The sequence below is a fragment of the Sebastes umbrosus genome, chromosome 18 (genome assembly GCF_015220745.1).
Source record: "Sebastes umbrosus isolate fSebUmb1 chromosome 18, fSebUmb1.pri, whole genome shotgun sequence".
NCBI lineage: Eukaryota > Metazoa > Chordata > Actinopteri > Perciformes > Sebastidae > Sebastes > Sebastes umbrosus.
This window is the reverse complement of record NC_051286.1, coordinates 6,338,327-6,357,559: the sequence shown is the minus strand read 5'-3', so window position 1 is coordinate 6,357,559 and position 19,233 is coordinate 6,338,327. Positions and strand designations below refer to the sequence as shown.

The 19,233-nt window shown below is 37.7% G+C and overlaps 2 protein-coding genes across 24 annotated transcripts in view; one reads left to right on the top strand and one right to left on the bottom strand.

The window, feature by feature from the left end:
• The window catches only part of LOC119476679 (regulator of G-protein signaling 6-like), a 107,563-nt gene extending 97,624 nt beyond the window's left edge, over window positions 1-9,939 (top strand). For 4 of the 15 annotated variants that reach the window (XM_037750106.1, XM_037750104.1, XM_037750103.1 and 1 more), the window contains exons 16-18: window positions 1,192-1,281; window positions 2,220-2,273; window positions 2,574-3,896. In XM_037750106.1, coding sequence (XP_037606034.1) covers window positions 1,192-1,281; window positions 2,220-2,273; window positions 2,574-2,624 — 195 coding nt within the window. In that variant the 3' untranslated portion in view covers window positions 2,625-3,896. Of the gene's footprint in view, window positions 1-1,191; window positions 1,282-2,219; window positions 2,274-2,573; window positions 3,897-3,925; window positions 4,024-7,330; window positions 7,371-9,803 lie in introns of those variants that run through there. The other 11 variants (XR_005204074.1, XR_005204075.1, XR_005204078.1 and 8 more) reach the window with 11 other exon arrangements.
• lama2 (laminin, alpha 2) overlaps window positions 6,837-19,233 on the bottom strand; it is a 222,887-nt gene continuing 210,490 nt past the window's right edge. For 8 of the 9 annotated variants that reach the window (XM_037750093.1, XM_037750096.1, XM_037750095.1 and 5 more), the window contains 10 exons: window positions 16,035-16,147; window positions 13,700-13,793; window positions 13,337-13,432; window positions 12,663-12,743; window positions 12,012-12,089; window positions 11,665-11,743; window positions 10,990-11,121; window positions 10,664-10,794; window positions 9,817-10,036; window positions 6,837-9,629 (listed from right to left, as the gene is read on the bottom strand). In XM_037750093.1, coding sequence (XP_037606021.1) covers window positions 9,469-9,629; window positions 9,817-10,036; window positions 10,664-10,794; window positions 10,990-11,121; window positions 11,665-11,743; window positions 12,012-12,089; window positions 12,663-12,743; window positions 13,337-13,432; window positions 13,700-13,793; window positions 16,035-16,147 — 1,185 coding nt within the window. In that variant the 3' untranslated portion in view covers window positions 6,837-9,468. The remainder of the gene's footprint in view (window positions 9,630-9,816; window positions 10,037-10,663; window positions 10,795-10,989; window positions 11,122-11,664; window positions 11,744-12,011; window positions 12,090-12,662; window positions 12,744-13,336; window positions 13,433-13,699; window positions 13,794-16,034; window positions 16,148-19,233) is intronic. The other variant, XM_037750100.1, reaches the window with a different exon arrangement.

Here is a 19,233-nt window from a genome sequence, read left to right as displayed (position 1 = left end):
GCTCGTGCTTGCTCGCTCTAAATATACCTGAACGAGCATCGCTCAAAACAGTGAGGCGACACACGTCAGTTAAAACCACAATATCACTCTATATTTCAGCTGCTTGGCAGTAATGTTAGCTGACCAGACCAAGGTCTCTCCATGAACATTTAGATCTGATCTTAGTGTTGGCTTTTCCTGCCTAAGTGCAGGCTGAGGCAGCGGGGCTCTGCAGCATGTCTCCTCTGCTCTCTCCGCCCGCAGCCGGAGAGAGCAGAGGAGACACCGGCACCCGGTCGGTAACGAGACGATAACGTGTCTCTCTGCAGAGCTCCATCACTTCACAAGACACGGGAAACCTCTGTTGGTCTGGAGGAGCTGCAGCAGTTATTTCTGCACAAACGTCCACAGTACATTCACTAGATATTCTCAGAGCTAAACTAACTCTTCTGCAGTGTGGAGTGAGCGCGCGTTCACGTCTAGAGGTGGAGCGAGCTGAGCGAGAACGCACGCGCTGTCTGAGTGAAGGCAAGCAGGCAGAGGAGGAGAGGCAGCGGCTACACGCGAACGCGCATATGCGAGCGCGCATGTGTGCCGAACCGCTACATTTATACGCTTACAAAGTTACAAACAGTCCCTTTAACTAAATGGGTTTTATTTTTGTAAAAAACGATGGTGGGTGGGCAAGTAATGTCATCGATGTGTGCTCGACCACCGTGCAACACCGACAACAGAACGACTATATCACCCTTTTAATTTATATCTCTTCAGGTGATCAGTGTCAGCGCTGCCTCTTCAGAAACTCGATCCCACACTGTTGTCGGCCCCATTTGTCTTTCTTACATGCTTCACCAATATCCACTAATGGGTTTATAGTGTGGAGTGATTTCTAGAGAATACACCTCGCTGGGACATAGATAAGGTTGGTGGAGTAAAGCGGGGTTGGGGGTTTGGTGGTGTCTGTCAAAAGTATTTTCCTGTTACAGGCTTAAAAGGGAAGAGTTAAAAAAAAAAAAAGATAACAGATTTCTCCTGTCAGTCGGTTGGCAATGTGCTGCAACCATCTTTCTCCCTCAGTGACTGTCTTGTTTCGTTTACTCTGACAAGTTTTGTACATCATTAGCATAGAAGCGTTGACAAGTTCTGGCAAACATTTAGACCCATGTCTCTCTCTCTCTCTCTCTCTTTCTGCCTCTAACTCTCTCCATTCAGGACCACATCTACAAGCTGATGAAAAGTGACAGCTATTCACGCTTCCTGCGCTCCAACGTGTACCAGGACCTGCTGATGGCAAGGAAGAAAGTAAGTGTCTGTATTTGTCATCATTCTACAAGTCAATTTCTGTGTAAATATCTTGTATAAACTAACTGTATGGTTGCACCAGTGGTGGAAGAAGTACAAGTCAAATATGGATCCTTTACTTAAGTAAAAGTACTACATTGTGAAAATACTCCACTAGAAGTAAAAGTCCTTAATTAAGTAAATGTATGCAAGTATTATCAGCAAAAAAGTAAAATTACTCATTCTGCAGAAAGATGGTCCCCATCAGTGTTTTACTATGATGTGTCTGGATTAATATTACTGCTGCATTAATGTGTATGTTGCATTTTACCACTATGGGTGTTTAATGTTGTGCTAATCTTAATTTATTTATATATCGTTGGGTGGCTTAATCTACAGGCCAATGGCGACTCTCAGAATGTAATGTGACTTTATTTTAACTTTTTTTTCAGCGAACTATACTATGAGTTTTTACGAATATTATGACGTTTTTTAAGACTTTTTTCGACATACTATACTATCACTTTTTTTTTCCGACGTATTATATATACTATGACCTTTTTTTATCTTTTTTTCAACTTATCATACTATCACTTTTTTTAATCTTTTTTTCGACATACTATACTATCACTTTTTTTCAAGATATTATACTATGCCTTTTTTAGCAATACTATCCTATGACTATTTTGTCACTTTTTTCAAAATACTATACCCTGACATTTTTCGACATACTGTGCTATGACTTTTTTTTCAACATACTATACTATGACTTTTTTTATCACTTTTTTCGACATATTATATATTATGGCTATTTTGTCACTTTTTTCAGCGTACTATACTATGACTTTTTTTCGACACACTATACTATTTTTTTTTTTTAGTGTTTGAAATGCATGCACATATATATTAGCTTTGAAATGTTGAACTATTCTCCTTTCTTACTTTTTTTTTCTCTCCAGCCCGAAACGGAGCAGGGGCGACGCACCTCCCTGGAGAAGTTCACTCGCAGTGTGGTGAGTGCCCTGCTGTCTTTGCTTTTAACTCTTAAACTGCATTCACTAAGAATTCTGTTTTTGGTATTCAAGCTAAGGAATAAGGCATCTCAAAAACCCTGAAGCCTTTAGTGTACACAGATCTGCAACAAACAATGCATTTAGATGCACTATGGGCATGAAGGATTATTTGATACATTTTTGCAGTCTATACTTTAACTTTTCCTCCCACACTGCTATTTCGAAATCCTCAGAAAAGCTTTTAACTTGACAGCCGTCACCCTCACCTCCCTCGATCTCTCTCTCTCTGCTTCCTACCAGGGCAAGTCACTGACGGGCAAACGACTGACGGGCCTCATGCAGTCGTCCTGACCAGGCCTGGATGAAGAGTAGGTGGAACCATACCCAGAAGAGCTGCTTACCCCCGGGGAGCAGATGGAAAAGGACCCTGGGGTGTTTGGGTGTGGCTGTGGGAGGCGGATGAAGGCGCCCAAAGAGCGTAGACCGACGGACTGGACCGCCACCACGTTTGAAACTCACCTCAGATCAGTTCAAGAGGACTGACAGCATGCAATAAGTCACCAGACCTGACACCAGGACAGTGCTGTCACAGTGTAGAGGATAAACAATGCTACTCTTCTTCGGAGGTTTCTACTCAAAAAGCCTGCACCACGCCAGGCTTTGTTGTTTCTCTCTTGTTGTTTTTCTCTACTATCTACACTCATGTTAATATGGTAGCTGACGGGGCTATCGCTTTACTTTCGGTGATATAAACATGGAATGCTTGAATGCAAATGAGACTTAGATTAATGCTGTAGCTAGCTGTTTTATCTCACTTCATTCACTGGGATGATATAAGGGAAAGAGGGATGAAGAGTAAACACGCCGCACTCTTTGAGCTGAACTTCTGCTCAGTCTTCACACTGATGGTCGTCACACTTCCTGCTTTAATGGTGGAACAGATGGAGTAGTAGTACACCAACTTTTTAGCTTTTTGATCACTCTGCTGATGTGGGATGACACAAGATTCACAACCTCTGTGTGTCCAGTAGTAATTTAGCTGGTTTACAATGTATGTTTAACCTAATGCCTGTTTTTATGCTCATTACAGAATGATTAAAACCACAGATGGCAATTTGCATAATTTCTCCTGTAAACACCATGACCTGCTCTGGTACAGAAAGACGTTCCTGGAAAGCAGGTAAACAGGAAATTATTGTTTTTTATTATTTTAGCAGCTGTTTTTGGAGTGTCACAGTTCTGGCAAAAAGAATATGTTCTCCATTTGTTTCTTAGATTATCTCACATGATCACAGAAAAATTCTAATTTCATGGATTATCACTGCCACTGTCTGTTTTTAACAAGCATTTCTCCAAAGCTTTGCAACAACCGCACTGAACAGACAGAGGTGTGATCTTGTTGTCATAAAAGGGTAAGGGCAGTTTGGTAATTTTACAAAAAAACAAGTGTATAACTTTAAACGAGCGAGCTGATATAATGTAAGGCTTTATTCTATCTTCTGAACATTCCACTTCAGGCGGTCACAACAAGGTTTTAGTGGGCTGACCATTCTTCACCTTATGTAAAGAGGACCATGGTAATAAAAGAGAAATGCACAATAAAGAGAGGGATTTGTCCCGTTATTTCATGTGTGTCCATTTAATCCCTCCAGGAGCTGCAAAGAAATTGACCTTTACATCACACGAAATGGGGAAATCGAAATGTAATCCATCAGGTAATGGAGCCAATCACTTCAGTTCCATCTAACAGGTACATCTTCGCTCTTTGTAGTGATATACCGCCCTCTAGTGCATCTGGAATGTCAGTGCTGGGAAATGTCTCTTAATCTTACTGGGTATATGCAGGAATCCTGAAATTAAATTAAATACCTTTTTAAGACCCTTTCAATAGATTTTAAGACCACAGTGTCACTTTAACTTACATTTACTATACTTTCATTGTAAGATGGCACAACTAAACAGTCTTAGTTTAGATTAGTTTTTAAAAATAAAAAAAATGATAGTATAGTATGTCGAAAAAATGAAAAAAGTCATAGTATAGTATGTTGAAAAAAAAATCATAGTATGTTGAAAAAATAAAGAGTCATAGTATAGTATGTAGAAAAAAAATCATAGTATAGTAGGTTGAAAAAAATAAAAAAAAAGTCATAATTTAGTATGTTGAAAAAAAGTCATGGTATATAGTATGTTGAAAAAATACCAAAAAGTCATAGTATAGTATGTCGAAAAATAAAAAAAAGTCATAGTATAGTATGTCAAAAAAAAAAAAAGTTATATAGTATGTCGAAAAATTAAAAAAAAGTCATAGTATAGTATGTCAAAAAAATAAAAAAGTCATATAGTATGTTTAAAAATAAAAAAAGTCATAGTATAGTATGGGGAAAAATAAAAAAAAAAAGTCATAATATAGTATGTTGAAAAAAAGTCATGGTATATAGTATGTCGAAAACATACCAAAAAGTCATAGTATAGGATGTCGAAAAATAAAAAAAAAAGTAATAGTATAGTATGTCGAAAAAAAAGTCCTAATGTAGTAGGCTGAAAAAAATACAAAAAGTCATAATTTAGTATGTCGAAAAAAAAAAGTCATAGTATAGTAGGTTGAAAAAAATAGTCATAATTTAGTATGTTGAAAAAAAAGTCATAGTATAGTATGTAGAGGGAAAAAAAAGTCATAGTAATGTACGTCAAAAAAATAAAATAAATCGTTGTATAGTATGTCGAAAAAAAAAGTCATAGTATAGTAGGTTGAGAAAATAAAAAAAGTCATAATATAGTATGTTGAAAAAAAGTCATGGTATATAGTATTTCGAAAAAATACTAAAAAGTCAGAATATAGTATGTCGAAAAAATACAAAAAAGTCATAGTATAGTATGACGAAAAAGAAAGTCATATAGTATGTTGAAAAAATAAAAAAAGTCATAGCTAGTACTAAACAGTCTTAGTTTGTGATAACCCCTTGGACCACTTGTAAAAAAAACACAAGAGAATGAATTGAGTGACTAACCAATGCAAAGTTTATTACAAAGAGTAATTTCAGTAATACCACAAGTGCTAGAAACACAATCTGGTCCCCTTAGGAGCCTTTAGGCAAGTGCAGACTACATTTTATTGCGCATATGTTATACCCCCAATGATATGATGTGATATGAAGCCGTGATATCTGCTCTTTCAACCCTCCTTGCCGGCGTCTACACAGAGGTGGTGATGAAGGGGTGAGGAGATGGCTGAAGATCTGGATGGATGAAATGTGGAGCAGCACTTCTGATGAATCACCGGGAGGCCGACTGGGAAGACTGGTTGTGATGAAGGTCAGAGGTGAATGGGGTAGAGGGGTATGTGACAAAATGACACTAAAGAAGGCATAGGTATAGTATGTCGAAAAAAGTCAAACTATAGTATGTTGAAAAAAAAGTCATAGTATAGTATGTCAAAAAAATAAACAAGTCATAGTACAGTATGTCAGGAAAACAAAAAAAAAGTCATGATATATGTCGAAAAAAAACAAAAAAAAAGTCATAGTATAGTATGATGAAAAAATAAAAAAAGTAATATTATAGTATATCGAAAAAATAACAAAAGTCATGGTATAGTTTGTCGAGAAAAAAAAAAAAAAAAGTCATAGTATATGTCGAAAATTTAAAAAAAAAGTCAAAGTATAGTATGTTGAAAAAATAAAAAGTCATAGTATAGTATGTTGAATTTTTTTTAAAAGTCGTAGTAAAGTATGTCGAAAAAAAGTCACAGTATAGTAAGTTCTAAAAATAAAAAAGTAATAATATAGTATGTTGAAAAAAAGTCATGGTACTATGACGAAAAAAAAAAATAAAAAAATAGTATGTCAAAAAAAAAAAAAAAGTCATGTTATAGTATGTTGAAAAAAGTCATAGCATAGTATGACGAAAAAAAAAAAAAAAAAGTCATAGTATGTAAAAAAAAACCTAAAAAAGTCATGTTATAGTATGTCGGAAAAAAAAAGTCGTATGTTGAAAAAATAAAAAAGTCATAGTGTATGTCAAGACAAATACACATTTAGAAACAAGCTACAAAATATAATATCTTGGAAAACGGCATTTAAGACTTTTTAAGGGCCTCACTTCCTACTAAATTGATTTATCAACTTTTAATACTATTTTAAGACTCCACAGACCCCTGTCCCTATTTTTTGCCTCTTGGTAACTGGGACACATTTTACAGAATAAATATTGAATTAAATCAGGATGGCAAGCATGTCAATTATCAAATTAACTTTAGTAAATAGCAATTTGTGAGTCACTGTTTGTTATTGGACACTCTGAATTAGAACTGTTCACTGCTGCTTAATGCGTTTCAAGTTGATTTTCAATCATTAGGTGGATGCAGTCCGTCTGTCCTAGTAACTGTGAAGTGCATTAACACCATCTAGTGGAGTTTCAGCAAAAAAGCAACAACAGGGTTTTTTTCAGGCTTCGTTTAAATCTTAATATTACTTTTTAATTTAAAATATCAAACAAATTCTAATAATGCATTTCAACATAATTTGTCAAATCATTAGCAGTTTTAAAGAAGGACAGGACAACCTGTTTGATGCTATCAAGAATATATTTCGTAAAGTATTTTCAGCCAAACCATGCAGAACATACACCGCCATTAGTGTCCGACAGAAACCTTGTACCGTCAATTTGGTATCTCAACATTACTTAAAAACAAGCTCCAGCTTGTGTGACAATTTGTCATTATATTATCAAATCAATTGATATAAGTGTGGAATGTTAAAGGAATATTGCACCAAAAAATGTAAAAAATGTTCTCATCTACTCACTATTATGTGTATTGAAGCACCAGTAAAGTTAGTTAGTATGTCAATATAGCATACAGTTATTAACTCTATTATATTTAGCTTTCCCCCAAACAATTGTACTTCTAGTATTCATGATATTCGGGTTAAGCAAGCAGGCTCTACATGTAATTGTTTAGATAATAAGTTAATTGAATAGTTAGTGGACATTGGGGCTGAAGCTCTTGTGGCTTTAGAACCATCGGATGTGAAAAAACAGTTGTTTGTTGTAATTTTTAGATCTCTAAAGTTCACAGTCCACATCTGTTTCTGTACAGAGGTAAGTAATGACTATACAATGTTCATTTCTGTGTTAACTATCCTTATCAAATTCTCAGGGAACAAGGTTTGTGAAGGACAAATGTAGAAAAATCACGCAAAAAATATATAATTTTTCATTCTTTTCCAGAGAAGTTTATGAAACAAGGATAAAATAATATAACTGAAGGACTCAACATAGCTTGAATACTGTGAGCACCTGTAACCACAGCACAGGTCTTAATACTAATATCTTCCTTAGCGTAAACTTAGTGGACAAACTATGAAACGCATTTTTAAAACACTTTGAGACCTCAATTTGTAGCCATGATAGATTTATTGACCAGAGTCTTACACTTTACATAAAGTCAGGGTCTCCTTTAAAAATTAAGAAAATGTTTTTGATGGTCTCTTTGAAAACTGCACCAGGTAAGTTTACATGTTTTTAGCCCCAAACAGGAGCAGGATAACAGGTGTGTCCTTCCTGTACGTTTGGCTACAGCCTCGATCAGATATATAGTCACCTGTAAATCAGCATCTTTAAAGTCAAGAATTATAAAGTTTAACACTAAATCACTGGAAAAGCAATTGAAATATGAACTATATCAGAATATCAAAAGACACATAACTAGGAAATATACATTCTGATGTATGATTAAATAAATCTTTTTCATAGTTATGTGCCTTTAGATGATGATATTCTGATATAATTTGATTGCTAGTCCAGTGATTTAGTGTTGATCTTTATAATTCTTGACTTTTGTTTGACTTTTTGATGTTGCTTTACAGGAGACTATATATCTGATCGAGTGGCTTGGCACCAATTCTGCGGTTGTTGTCACACTTACACGAGAGACTTGACTATTTAGTCAACGACACACACATCTGTACCTGATGAAGGGCTAATCTGGGCTCCAAACGTTGTGCTCTTGCTAAATTAATTAAAGAAAAAGTGGTTTTGAAAAGGAGTCCTAGTGACTCAGATACAGTACAGTGGAAACCGCTTATAGTAATAATTGTCCGAGTCAAATTGATCACTATAGATTAACACTGTAACTAGCATTTTTATAGGAAAGATTCTGTACCAAGCTTTCTGATTTCACTATAAGAGGTTTCCGCTGTATTACTGTACCTAGTTTTTGGGTTCAGCACCTGGACAAAAAAAGATGTATGTGTATTTTACACGCTGATGTATAAACAACGGGCCTCATGCAAGAACCACTCGTACGAATAGATTTGTTCCTAAGTGGCTTGTACGAGTGATTTAGGAGAAATTGTCGCAATCACCAATTTTCTTGTATTTTGAATTTTCTCTCAGGTACGAACACAATTTACGAGTGCTCCAGATGTGTCGTACAAGTCATGTGTAATGAGTCGGCTGTTATCCAAACCTACGTTTTTCACTAACGGGTTGTATATTTCATTACTTTGAAGGACTTTTGAGTTGAGACCTATATGTAAATTACACTTCATAATTATGTTCAACATTATCCTGTTTGACTCTGCATTATAATATAATTCTAAATGTATTCATTTAGCCTAACGATATCATCATTAATTTAAATTGGCCATTGATGCTATTGTAAGCCCTGTGATCGGCTCCAGCCCCCTCGCGATCCTGAATAGGATAAGCGGTTACAGATAACGGATGTTATTGTATAACACTACAATATAAATATGAACATCTCAAACTGCAAAACGACTTAAATTACGCACTAATTGAAGGTTAATTTGTCTCTGTATATAATAAGGTCAACGGGGAGTGTAACTAGGCGCATCGCTTACTCCTTTTGGATGCCTTAGCGGTTCTTTAGACAGCATGCTGATGAATGGGGCAGGACTCGTATCCTTATATGGTATCATTGGGGCGTTAATTATGCTAATTTACAATTCTTGTTTACGCAGGTCATTTACGCGGTTATCTGAAGTTAGGAGCGTTTGCTGAATGTGACGTGGAACACTCGTACGAGCCCGCGGTGCAAAATAAAGTAAGAGAAAGTTAAGATAAGAATACAAAAACGTTCTTGCATGAGTCCCGTTGTGCCCAGTGCAGGTTCAGAGACCAAGATGGAGAAGTACTGTATTAGGTAAACAACAGAAGAGAAGTTCTATGGTATCGGTTAGGCAGCTACAGCAGGACAGGAGAGAGGCTGGACTCCTTTAATCTCCAGAGCCTTGTTGAACTGCACATCCATCGTCTTAGAGGCTTTGGTGATCTTCAGGTTCCTCATACAGCCTCTGAAGGAAGAGCTGGTAGAGAGAGCTGCCTGTCGAACTCCATCTGAGAGAGAAATCAAACAGTGACTATGTTAACATGCAGCCGTGCACACTCCGATTAATATTGTAATATTAGTGTGCATGTAGTAGTCATTGACATCTCATGTGTGGTAATACATATAGTAAGTATCTATTTTGAGTGTCGGTACTATAACAGATTACACTTCCTGTGTGTTAGAAGGCAGTCATACCCGGATATCCTCCGACGTAGATGGGGTCGTTGGTGTCACACGTGTTGGAGCGAGCGTTAGGACTCTCTGCTTGGCTCTGCTGCTCATCGACCACCAGCTCCACCTTGTGGCGAAGCTTCTTGGCGGTGACGGCGTGCCACTGGCCGTCGCAGAAGCCCTCGCCCTGGGGCATGTGCTCCGCTGTGATCCGTCCGGCTCCGTTGTCGACGTGGAAGAGCAGCTAGAGGAACAGGAAGGAAAAGAAAGACATGCACGTATTAAAAATACATTTAAATGTATATATTTTTATGTATCTAAGTACAATTGTAAACATTTTTAGCACACATATTGTGCCTAGATACTGGATATACTAATGCAATGTGTGTCGTAAAACTTTCAATAAAGATTTAAGGTATAATTTAACATCTTAGGAAGTACATTTATTTGTTTTCTGGAAGAGTTAGATGAGAGGATCAATACAGTACCACTCCCATAACTGTCCATTAACTTAGCACAAAGAATGGAAACAGGGGAAAACAGCTAGCCTGACTCTGTCCAATCGTAATCTGTTTAACATATTATCCTGAAACCTTTAATCCCTTTTAATCTGTAGAAAAACCTAAATGCAAAAAAGAAAAAAAAGGCTAATTCTTGTGTTTACATTTTGTTTTTTATGCATGGATTAAACAATTACTTAGTGAGTTTTAGAGGTGCTGATGGACAGAGCCCGGCTAGCTGTTTCCAGTCTTCGTGCTTCATTATTTAACACAGACAGACATGAGCGTGGTATTGAGCTTTTCATCTAACTCTCTGCGAACAAGCATATGTCTCAAAATACTAAACTATTCCTTTAATCATTGTTACGTACCTTGCCCTCAACGATCTCTAGTCCCAGTCCGTCGTTTGCTTGGTTACTGACGGCTAAAAGCACTCCGTTGGTTCTGCTGGTCCTGAACTCTAATGCTATCGACACATCCAGACCCACTCTGTAGGAAGCGACTAGAGAAAGAGAGAGGGAGATTATTATTCACCTTTATAACAAGAACATTTAACTGTGCTTACTTCCTGAGTAAAACCGAACTGGATTCTGATTTGTATGTCACTGTTAGGTGGTTGTTATAAAGCTGATAGGGTGTTACACAGTAGCTAATAAAGTCTACATCATGCAAATGACTTGTCAGTGTCTCATCTCACCTGCTTTCAGGAAGCCAGTGCCTTCAAAATAGGTGCCCGTCTCCGTGGCAACAAAGCATCGCCCTACCATGTGTCTGGAGGTGGGCGTGGCCATGTCCAATTTAAAGTCTTCAACGGCGGCCTCAGTGCGACCTGGGCGAAGAGGAGAGAGAGAGAGAGAGAGAGAGGAGGAAGGGTTAATCAGTTGGAGACAAACATTTTCATTTAATTAGTAAAAGTATCAGCATGAAAATATACTTAAAGTACCAAAAGTAAAAAGTAGTCATCATGTAGAATGGCCCATTTCAGAATAATATATATTACTGGATTATAATTATTCATGTGTTCATCACTTTAATGTTGCAGCTGGTAAAGGTGGGGCTAATTTCAATTACTCTATAAACTGCTTGGAAGTTGTGAAGTTCCTCCCAGGATCAATAAACTCTTATCTTAACCTATAATAATACATCATAATATTAATCTGAAAAAGTAACTAAAATGATCAAATAAATGTAGTAAAAAGTACAATATTTGCCTCTGAAATGTAGTGGAGTAGAACTATAAAGTAGCATGAAATAGAAACTAAAGTAAAGTACAAGTACCATAAAATAGTACTTGAGTACATCTATTTAGTTTCATTCCACCATTGTTACCACGTGACATACTGTGTGTGCAATCTTAATACTAATTCCTTACCTGTAGCGGCAGCTTTAGTGCTTACAGCTCCTCCAACCATCTTAAAGTTACGGATACATCCGTTGATACTGTAGAGAATCTAACAGAAAAAGAGAGAACGTTTGGTTCATAAAAATACCCATCAAACAACAATCAGGTGTAACTACAAACCATGTTGACTCTAACAGAGAAATGGGACACAATCTTTGGACATTAATAATCAGTTCTCAGATGATCATTACAATGGAACCAAGTGAAGCGAAGTAACTTAACTGAAACTAGTTTAAATTAAGTACTAAATAGAAATCTGGCATCCTGGGTTGACATGCAACTTTTAAAAATGTATGTGTGTATCTGTGTTTTTTCACCGGTCCGATTCTCTTGCTGGTGTAGTTTACTGGTAATCCACCAACGTACAGCTTTCCCACCACGTCTAACAGGTCAGCCTGGTGAGAAGAAGAAGAAGATATGTTATTAATGCAACAATAAAACAATCATTTTAACCCTCTGAGACCCACATGGACCCGTTTTTGTCTTTTTTTATGGGGGTGCAGGGGGTTTTTAGGGGGAGATAGCAGGTCAACAGTAGATGTCACATAGAAGTGGTGTACATCATCTGAAAGCTGGAAACCTGAAGATTAATTTGAGATGCAGCTCAGCTCTGTATGTCAAGTTGTTCTTGTCATAAATCAGAAATAAACATGAGTTAATTAATTAAAATAAATAGTGAAAGTGTATAAGGGTTTAGAACATTATGCAAGAAGTATATGATCCCCATGCTCTATCATGTCTCATAAGTTGTTGCAGCAATTTTTGTGTTGATACCATTTGTTACACAGATTTGGTGCTAAATTTAAACATGTTTTAACCACTGGAGAATTGATAAAGGTGATCAATAATCCCTCCAAAATACCACATTAAGACACCAAAACCTTGAGGAACGACCTTAAGGAAAGTATTTTCTTTATACTAGTCTGCCATGTAACTAACTGTGGTTAGAATAGAACAAAATAACGTACCTTCTTTGGACTGATCATCTGTTTACTGTATCGCCCGTCAACTATCAGGAGACCTCTCTGCTTGATACGACTCACACGGATCTGAGAGGAAAAACAAAGAATGAAAGGAGGGTTAGAAAGAGATGAGAGGAAAAGAAAGTAGATGGACTATCAGGAAGTTTTCAGACCAATAGATACTGTAAGTACAGATCTTTTCACAGTATAAACACAGACTATATGTTGTCTTGGATGTAAAGAAAGACGAATGTTGCCATCATGTGCTGTCACTTGAAATGGAGATTTAGTGTTCATTAACGATGTAATAAAGTGGTTAATTCTTCTAGAAAGTTGCGACCTTCTGTGATAAACGAGTCTCCAGGATTTAATGTTCTGGATGGCAGAAAGCAACGAAGCTGTGACCAAAGACGAAATGGTGAAAATGAAGTGTATAGCAACAGTATCTTTAAGTTTAGAGAAGAAGAGAGGGACCGAATTACTGTCAAACCTCTACAAATATCAGTAAATAATAACTCATGTAAACCTTAATAACACCATGTGATACTCCCATGTACTGTATACTCAGAGAAATGAGATGGGACAAAAGAAATACTGTACTATTAATAAATACTATTATTCTGTAGTTAATTAATAAATGAATGAGTGAGTGAACAAGCATGAATGAAAGAGTGTCCCACCTTGTGCCAGTTCCCGTCATTGATGGAGAAGGGGACGCAGCCAGAGATGTTTCCATGACCAAGATCATAACCCAGACAGACCTGTCCGTCCTTAATCTACAGGAGGAGAGAGAGATAGAGGGGTCATGACGGAGGGATGACAAGCTGACGTGGTTAATGTGGCCGTCTATGACCTTTGTTCATGAATATGACGACCTTGTCTTCAATGAGAGGTGGTGAAATAGAGTCAAAGACTGTGCTTTAACATACAAAGAAGCAACCTATGTTATACTAAACCAACTGGAATTCAACTTTTGAAGATTTGAAGATATGAAAATTAAACTATTAAATGATAGAATAACAGTCAGAGCAGTAGGTGGATACCTGTATGGTAACGAAGTCAGCGTGGTTGATTCTTGCCATGTAGAGAACGAGACCAGAGTCCTCCTTCGTCCTCAGCTCAAACTCCAATATCAGCCTGAGACACACACAAACACAAATCATAGATTATAAAAACAGTACATATGATACATACATATAATAAAAACATTTACCTAAGGCACATTTCTAAAACAGATGCAATATGTCTTTGTGATTTTCATCACAATACTGGATCCTCACAGCATTTCAACATGAATAGCAATTTCCTGCAAAGGTAATAAAATATGGAGGACACAACCTGCCAAAATAAAAATTAAATAAATAAATGACTCAATAAATAAATAAATTAATATGCCATTAAATTAACTAAAAATAATATTAAAAATAAATGTAGGCATTAATTAATAAAATGTGACAAATTTATATTTCTGTTTTAATTTGCTTCTTTATTTATCTTTGTATTACTTCCCTATCTATCTACTCTTCGATTTAATTTTCCCTTTTATTTATTTATTTTTTATTAACTTTTAAATTTATAAACAATAATATAATACAGTTACACTTTTCCTGTCAACGGATGCAGATAATTCTCTATTAAAATATTTTGGCAGATGGTTTAAATGCCTACAAAATTAACGTATTAAAGTATCATATTATCATATCTTAACCAAATGTAAAATATACAACTCAAATGGTTTGAATTCAATATGGCATAGCTTGGAATATTACAGAAAACCAAATGGAAGATGGATTGCAGTTTTAAGTGAGTCAGACACCTCTTCTTTCCATTTGATCATATTTTCCAGCACTGATATTTTGATTTGGACAGCAGGCTACAACACGGCTTAGAGAAAGTCTGGTCCTCAAAACAGCCAAAGTCTTTGGGCGACATACTGTTCCCTTTCCAATCATCCATTAACAAAACTATTAGACCAATAAAGTGCCTAAAATGTACACAAACCATCGCCATGTCTAAAGAGTTGATGGGTGTATATCTGGATTTATTTCCTCATCCTTCCATCATTCTGTTGTTGTTGTCAGTTGGTGAAACAGAAAAGTTGTTTTCAGAGTTGTCAAGTCAAGAAACATGTTCACTAATTCAACACATTGTTATTTATAGAGGATGTTTCTCTGGATTTTGACCTGCTGTACTTCTGTGTTGGTAGAAATCTGATCCCGTCCAAACTATCACTCACTCACTTCTGTTTTCCTTCATTTATTTATTTATTTAGAGCTGAGCTCCGACGTGTGAGATCTGAGCAGAAACTCTGACAAGATGCTAACAAACACGGGTCAGAGTTTGCTGTGTTAACATGTGACAGGAATATAGACACATTTACCGTGGTGGAATGTCACTAAGCACATTCACGCAAGTACAAAAGTACTTTTACTTTACTAGAGTATTTACATATCATGCTTCTTCCACTACATTAGTTTCACGGCTACTACTAGTTACTTTACGGTAGCCCAACGGTGTATAAAGTCGTTAAACGAGCTACACCTCAACCAACTACAACAGTAAAATGCTACTCACACGTTAATGCATCATTAATAATAATGTTATAATATAATAGTATAACACTTAGTGCATTTTGCTAATAAATCCTCCACCACTGTACATCTGTGTATACAATTAAGATTATTTTGGCAATATCTGTATTATATGCATAGTTTATATTTTTTCTTCCATTTCTGATTCAACAATGTCAGGACATCAGTGACAACAGGAGGAGGATCTCAATGCTGACGGGCTATTTCTACTCCCGCAAATACGCAAATGACGCAAATTTCGCGCTTTTCCATCATTCGCATCGCCCCTCACCAGACTGGTCTAACTATTCTATTAACTGGCTTTACTCACTTATATCCACATTACTTTATTTATCAAAAATATCATTGTGTAAATATTTTGTAAAAGCACCAATGGTCAACCTTTACAATACCGTTTCAACATCGATAACGAGGTTATCGGTTTTTGGTAAAATAATTTCGTGCTATTTGATTTTCTCCATATCGCCCAGCCCTACTAATCACACACATTTAGACTATTCTGTGAACCAATGTCATATTTTTCACGTCCATTCATTGAGCTTCTTCTGAAACTGTTTGGAGCCCCCCTAGAGAGGCCTGCCTCACACTAACACCTCCGACAGTCATTCCTACTGTATTGTCAATGTTGGACATTTCTCAAAAAGCTCAGTCTGTTATCTGTGACAGGTGTTATATAACTTAGACTGTGCATCACCTTAAAATACAAACAAATCTGCAAAAACACTTACAGCACAAGCTGGAGGGCAAAAATAAAAGCCTAAAATGATTATTCATTCTGAATCCATACCTCTCTCTGACTTTGGTGTCATCAAAAGCGAACGTCATGTGGCTGTTCCTGGTCAGTCCGAACTGATAGGCCTTCTCCAGCGCTGTCGGGGCCACAGCTGATGCACACGAATCCTGCAGATTGGACATAACATGTCAGTTACACCGACAGGGTTTCAGCACACCGCTCCGATATCGCCTCTCGTCAACAGGAACCCTGAACACCTGAGCAGAACACGTGTCAATCACACTAATAGGGTTTCTGCTTCTGATGTGCGGGGACCCAAAGAGCTGCTCAGTCACAGCGGGTCATCAAACACTTCTTTATAGAAAACAGGAGTTCACAGTGGATTAAAATCATGTAGATTATATGGAATATTTCAGATGGTCCCAGCATATTAAAACTGGTTTAATTGCAATAATCTTTCATCAATGTCTCTTTTCTTCTTCATCACCTCATCGGTTACTGCCAGGGTGGATTTGGTTGACACCGTTTTCAAATCAATGGACCCTCCCACAGTTTGATCGTCATAAATCCTGCACATATTTCCTTTTAATCAGAACCAGACATCACACACTGCCGTCTGATTTCCATTTGATTTGTGCTTCACTTTGGCAGCAGGGTAAACAGTATTAGAGGAGTGTTACTGAGCCTCTCGTCAGTTCAGCCACTGACCAGAAGGTGTCATTGTTGTAATACAAGTGACGGCTAAATTTGGACTTTTTACTCTCTTTCTACTGCAGTTTTCTTTCTTCCACTTGCCTCTTCTTTATTCCTCCTCTCCCTTATATATCTTCTTCTCCTTGTCTCCTCATCTTCCTCCTGTCCTTCCATCTGCTACTTTCTTTTCCTCTATACTCCTTTACTCCTGTATCCCCTTTCATCTAATTTTCTCACATTTTTCTCTTCTATTCTTTCCTTTCCACCTCACCTTTCATTATTCACTACTCTGAATTATTCTCCCAACAACTCCTCTTCCTCTCCCATCAGCTCAACTTGCTTTACTCTAGAAATCTCCTCTACCTCTCTTATCGTCCATCTTTTTTTATTTTCTACTCCGTTCCTCTACCATAGCTGTTCCTTTTCTCTCCTCTACTATTCTTTTTCTTCTCTTCGCTTTAAAGCTGCAGTAGGTAGAAATGGAGAAAATATGATTTTAAAAATGTTATTTTTATAAAACGGTCACTATATCCTGACAGTAGTGCATGAGACAGGTAATCTGAAAAATAAACATGTGCCTCTGTGTCCTCCGGTGCTCCTAAAGGCATCTGCAAGATTTCACAGACCGGAGGAAAACAACCAATCAGAGACGAGCTGGAGCCTTGCCGTCTCTGAGCAGCTGTCAATCACTCGCGAACTCTGATCAAACGGTCAAACTAGGCAGCGCTGATCAAATATGAATCAATATTCTGTTACTGTAATGCCTATTTCTCTCCTCAAATGTTTTCATAAACATCTTATAGTGCACTGTTTAGCTGTAAAATGAGAAAGTTTGTGACCCGGCAGCCATGTTGAGAGCAGTTGAGGAAATAACAAGCACCGCCCACCAGCCAGAGCACAGCCAATAGGAACGCTCTCTCTTTCTGAAATGAACTGTGATTGGCCAAAGTCTCCCGTCATAGGCTAGATTTTTAAAGCCTGAAAAAGAACCATGAGGAGGAGCAGAAGTCTAGTTATCTCTCACAACACTTGAATTACAATATGCTGAAAGGTTATTATGGGATTTTTGCCCAATGATGCCAAAAACATTCTGCCTATCATCACTTTAATCACTACTCTGCTTGAATGCTCATCTTCACAGTTTTTTTTCTGGTATCTTCTTCTATTCACCTTTATCTCCTCTTTAATTATTCTGTATAGTGTCTCCTCTCCTCCCATCTTTCACCCTTTCCTTTCTTCACTCTCCTCCTGCTCCCTCCTCTTACTTTCTCATCCTCCCCTCTCCTCCTCCACCTCTCCTGATCTCGTAGACTCCTCTCCTATTGTGTCCTCTACGCCCATTTATACTCACCTTTCTTTAAGCCCTTTCCTCTTTTGCTTAATTTTCTTTCAACCCTTCTGACTTATCCCCCCTTGCCAAACCTCCTCCTCATCCCCTTCAATGTTTTTCAAATCAATCTCCTCCCTTCGCATCATCTTTCCTCCTCTCTCCATCATTTCCTGCCCTACCATCTCCTTTCCTATCTTACCGTCATATCTCCTCTACATCCACCTGTTTATTTCTATTCCATCACACACTCCCTTGCCTCCAATGGAGGCTTTTTAGGTCCTCCTCTCCTCCATCGTCTCAACTCTTCCGTTCACCATCTCTACTCTCACTTCTTCTCACCTGATTCTGTTCATTTCTCCCTCTTTCTTCCCCTCCAATCACTTCTTCCCATCTCCTTTCCTCTCTTGAATCTCCTAATAAGTAACAAAGCTGCTCTGCCATACCTCAAGTGTCAGTGTGAGACAAAGTTAGAGAGAGAGAGGAAGAGGGTCTGAGACGACCGAGCGTCTCTGTGTGTCTTAATCTCCTCTCCTCTCTTGTTCTCTTTCAAGTGAAGACATTCCCCACACCGTGACCTTGCTTTGTTACAGCTGACACTCACCTCTTATCGCGCTCTGTCCTCATATCCGCTCCTCCTCCTCAACCTCTCTCTTTTTTTCCCCCTCTTTCACATTATCTCCCTATCTAACAAAAGGGAGATGTCACTTGCTCAGAAGCTCTTTCCTTCCCTCTCCTTTCATTCTTCTCCCGCTTCCTCTCCTCCGTCTTTCCATTAAGCCAACAAAAGGCAGCCGCCGCTCTGTTCAGACTCTCTCTCTCTCTTTCCTCCTCTTCCTCCATGGCTGCACCTTTTCTCTCTGCTCACATCTATCCTCCTCTCTGTCTTCTATCCTCTTTCATCCTCCTCTTCTTCCCTCCCTTTCTCTCATCCCCTCTGCGTCTTTCCATTAAGCTAACAAAAGGAAGACGGGCCATTCAGAGTGGCCGGTCTTTGGTTGGAGGTCACACCAATAGAAGTCATTAGTCTGGATTTTGTATAAGTGCTTGTGTGTGTGTGTGTGCTTGTGTGTGTGTGTGCATGTGTGTGTGTGTGTGTGTGTGTGTGTGTGTCGTTGCCACCACTCTAAAGGGATCAGAAGTTTTTGCTGTGCTTATTGTAGTTTTCAGAGAAGCGACTCTTTTGGCCTCTGGTTGTAATTAGTTTTGTCTATAAATGTTTTACTGCTCAAC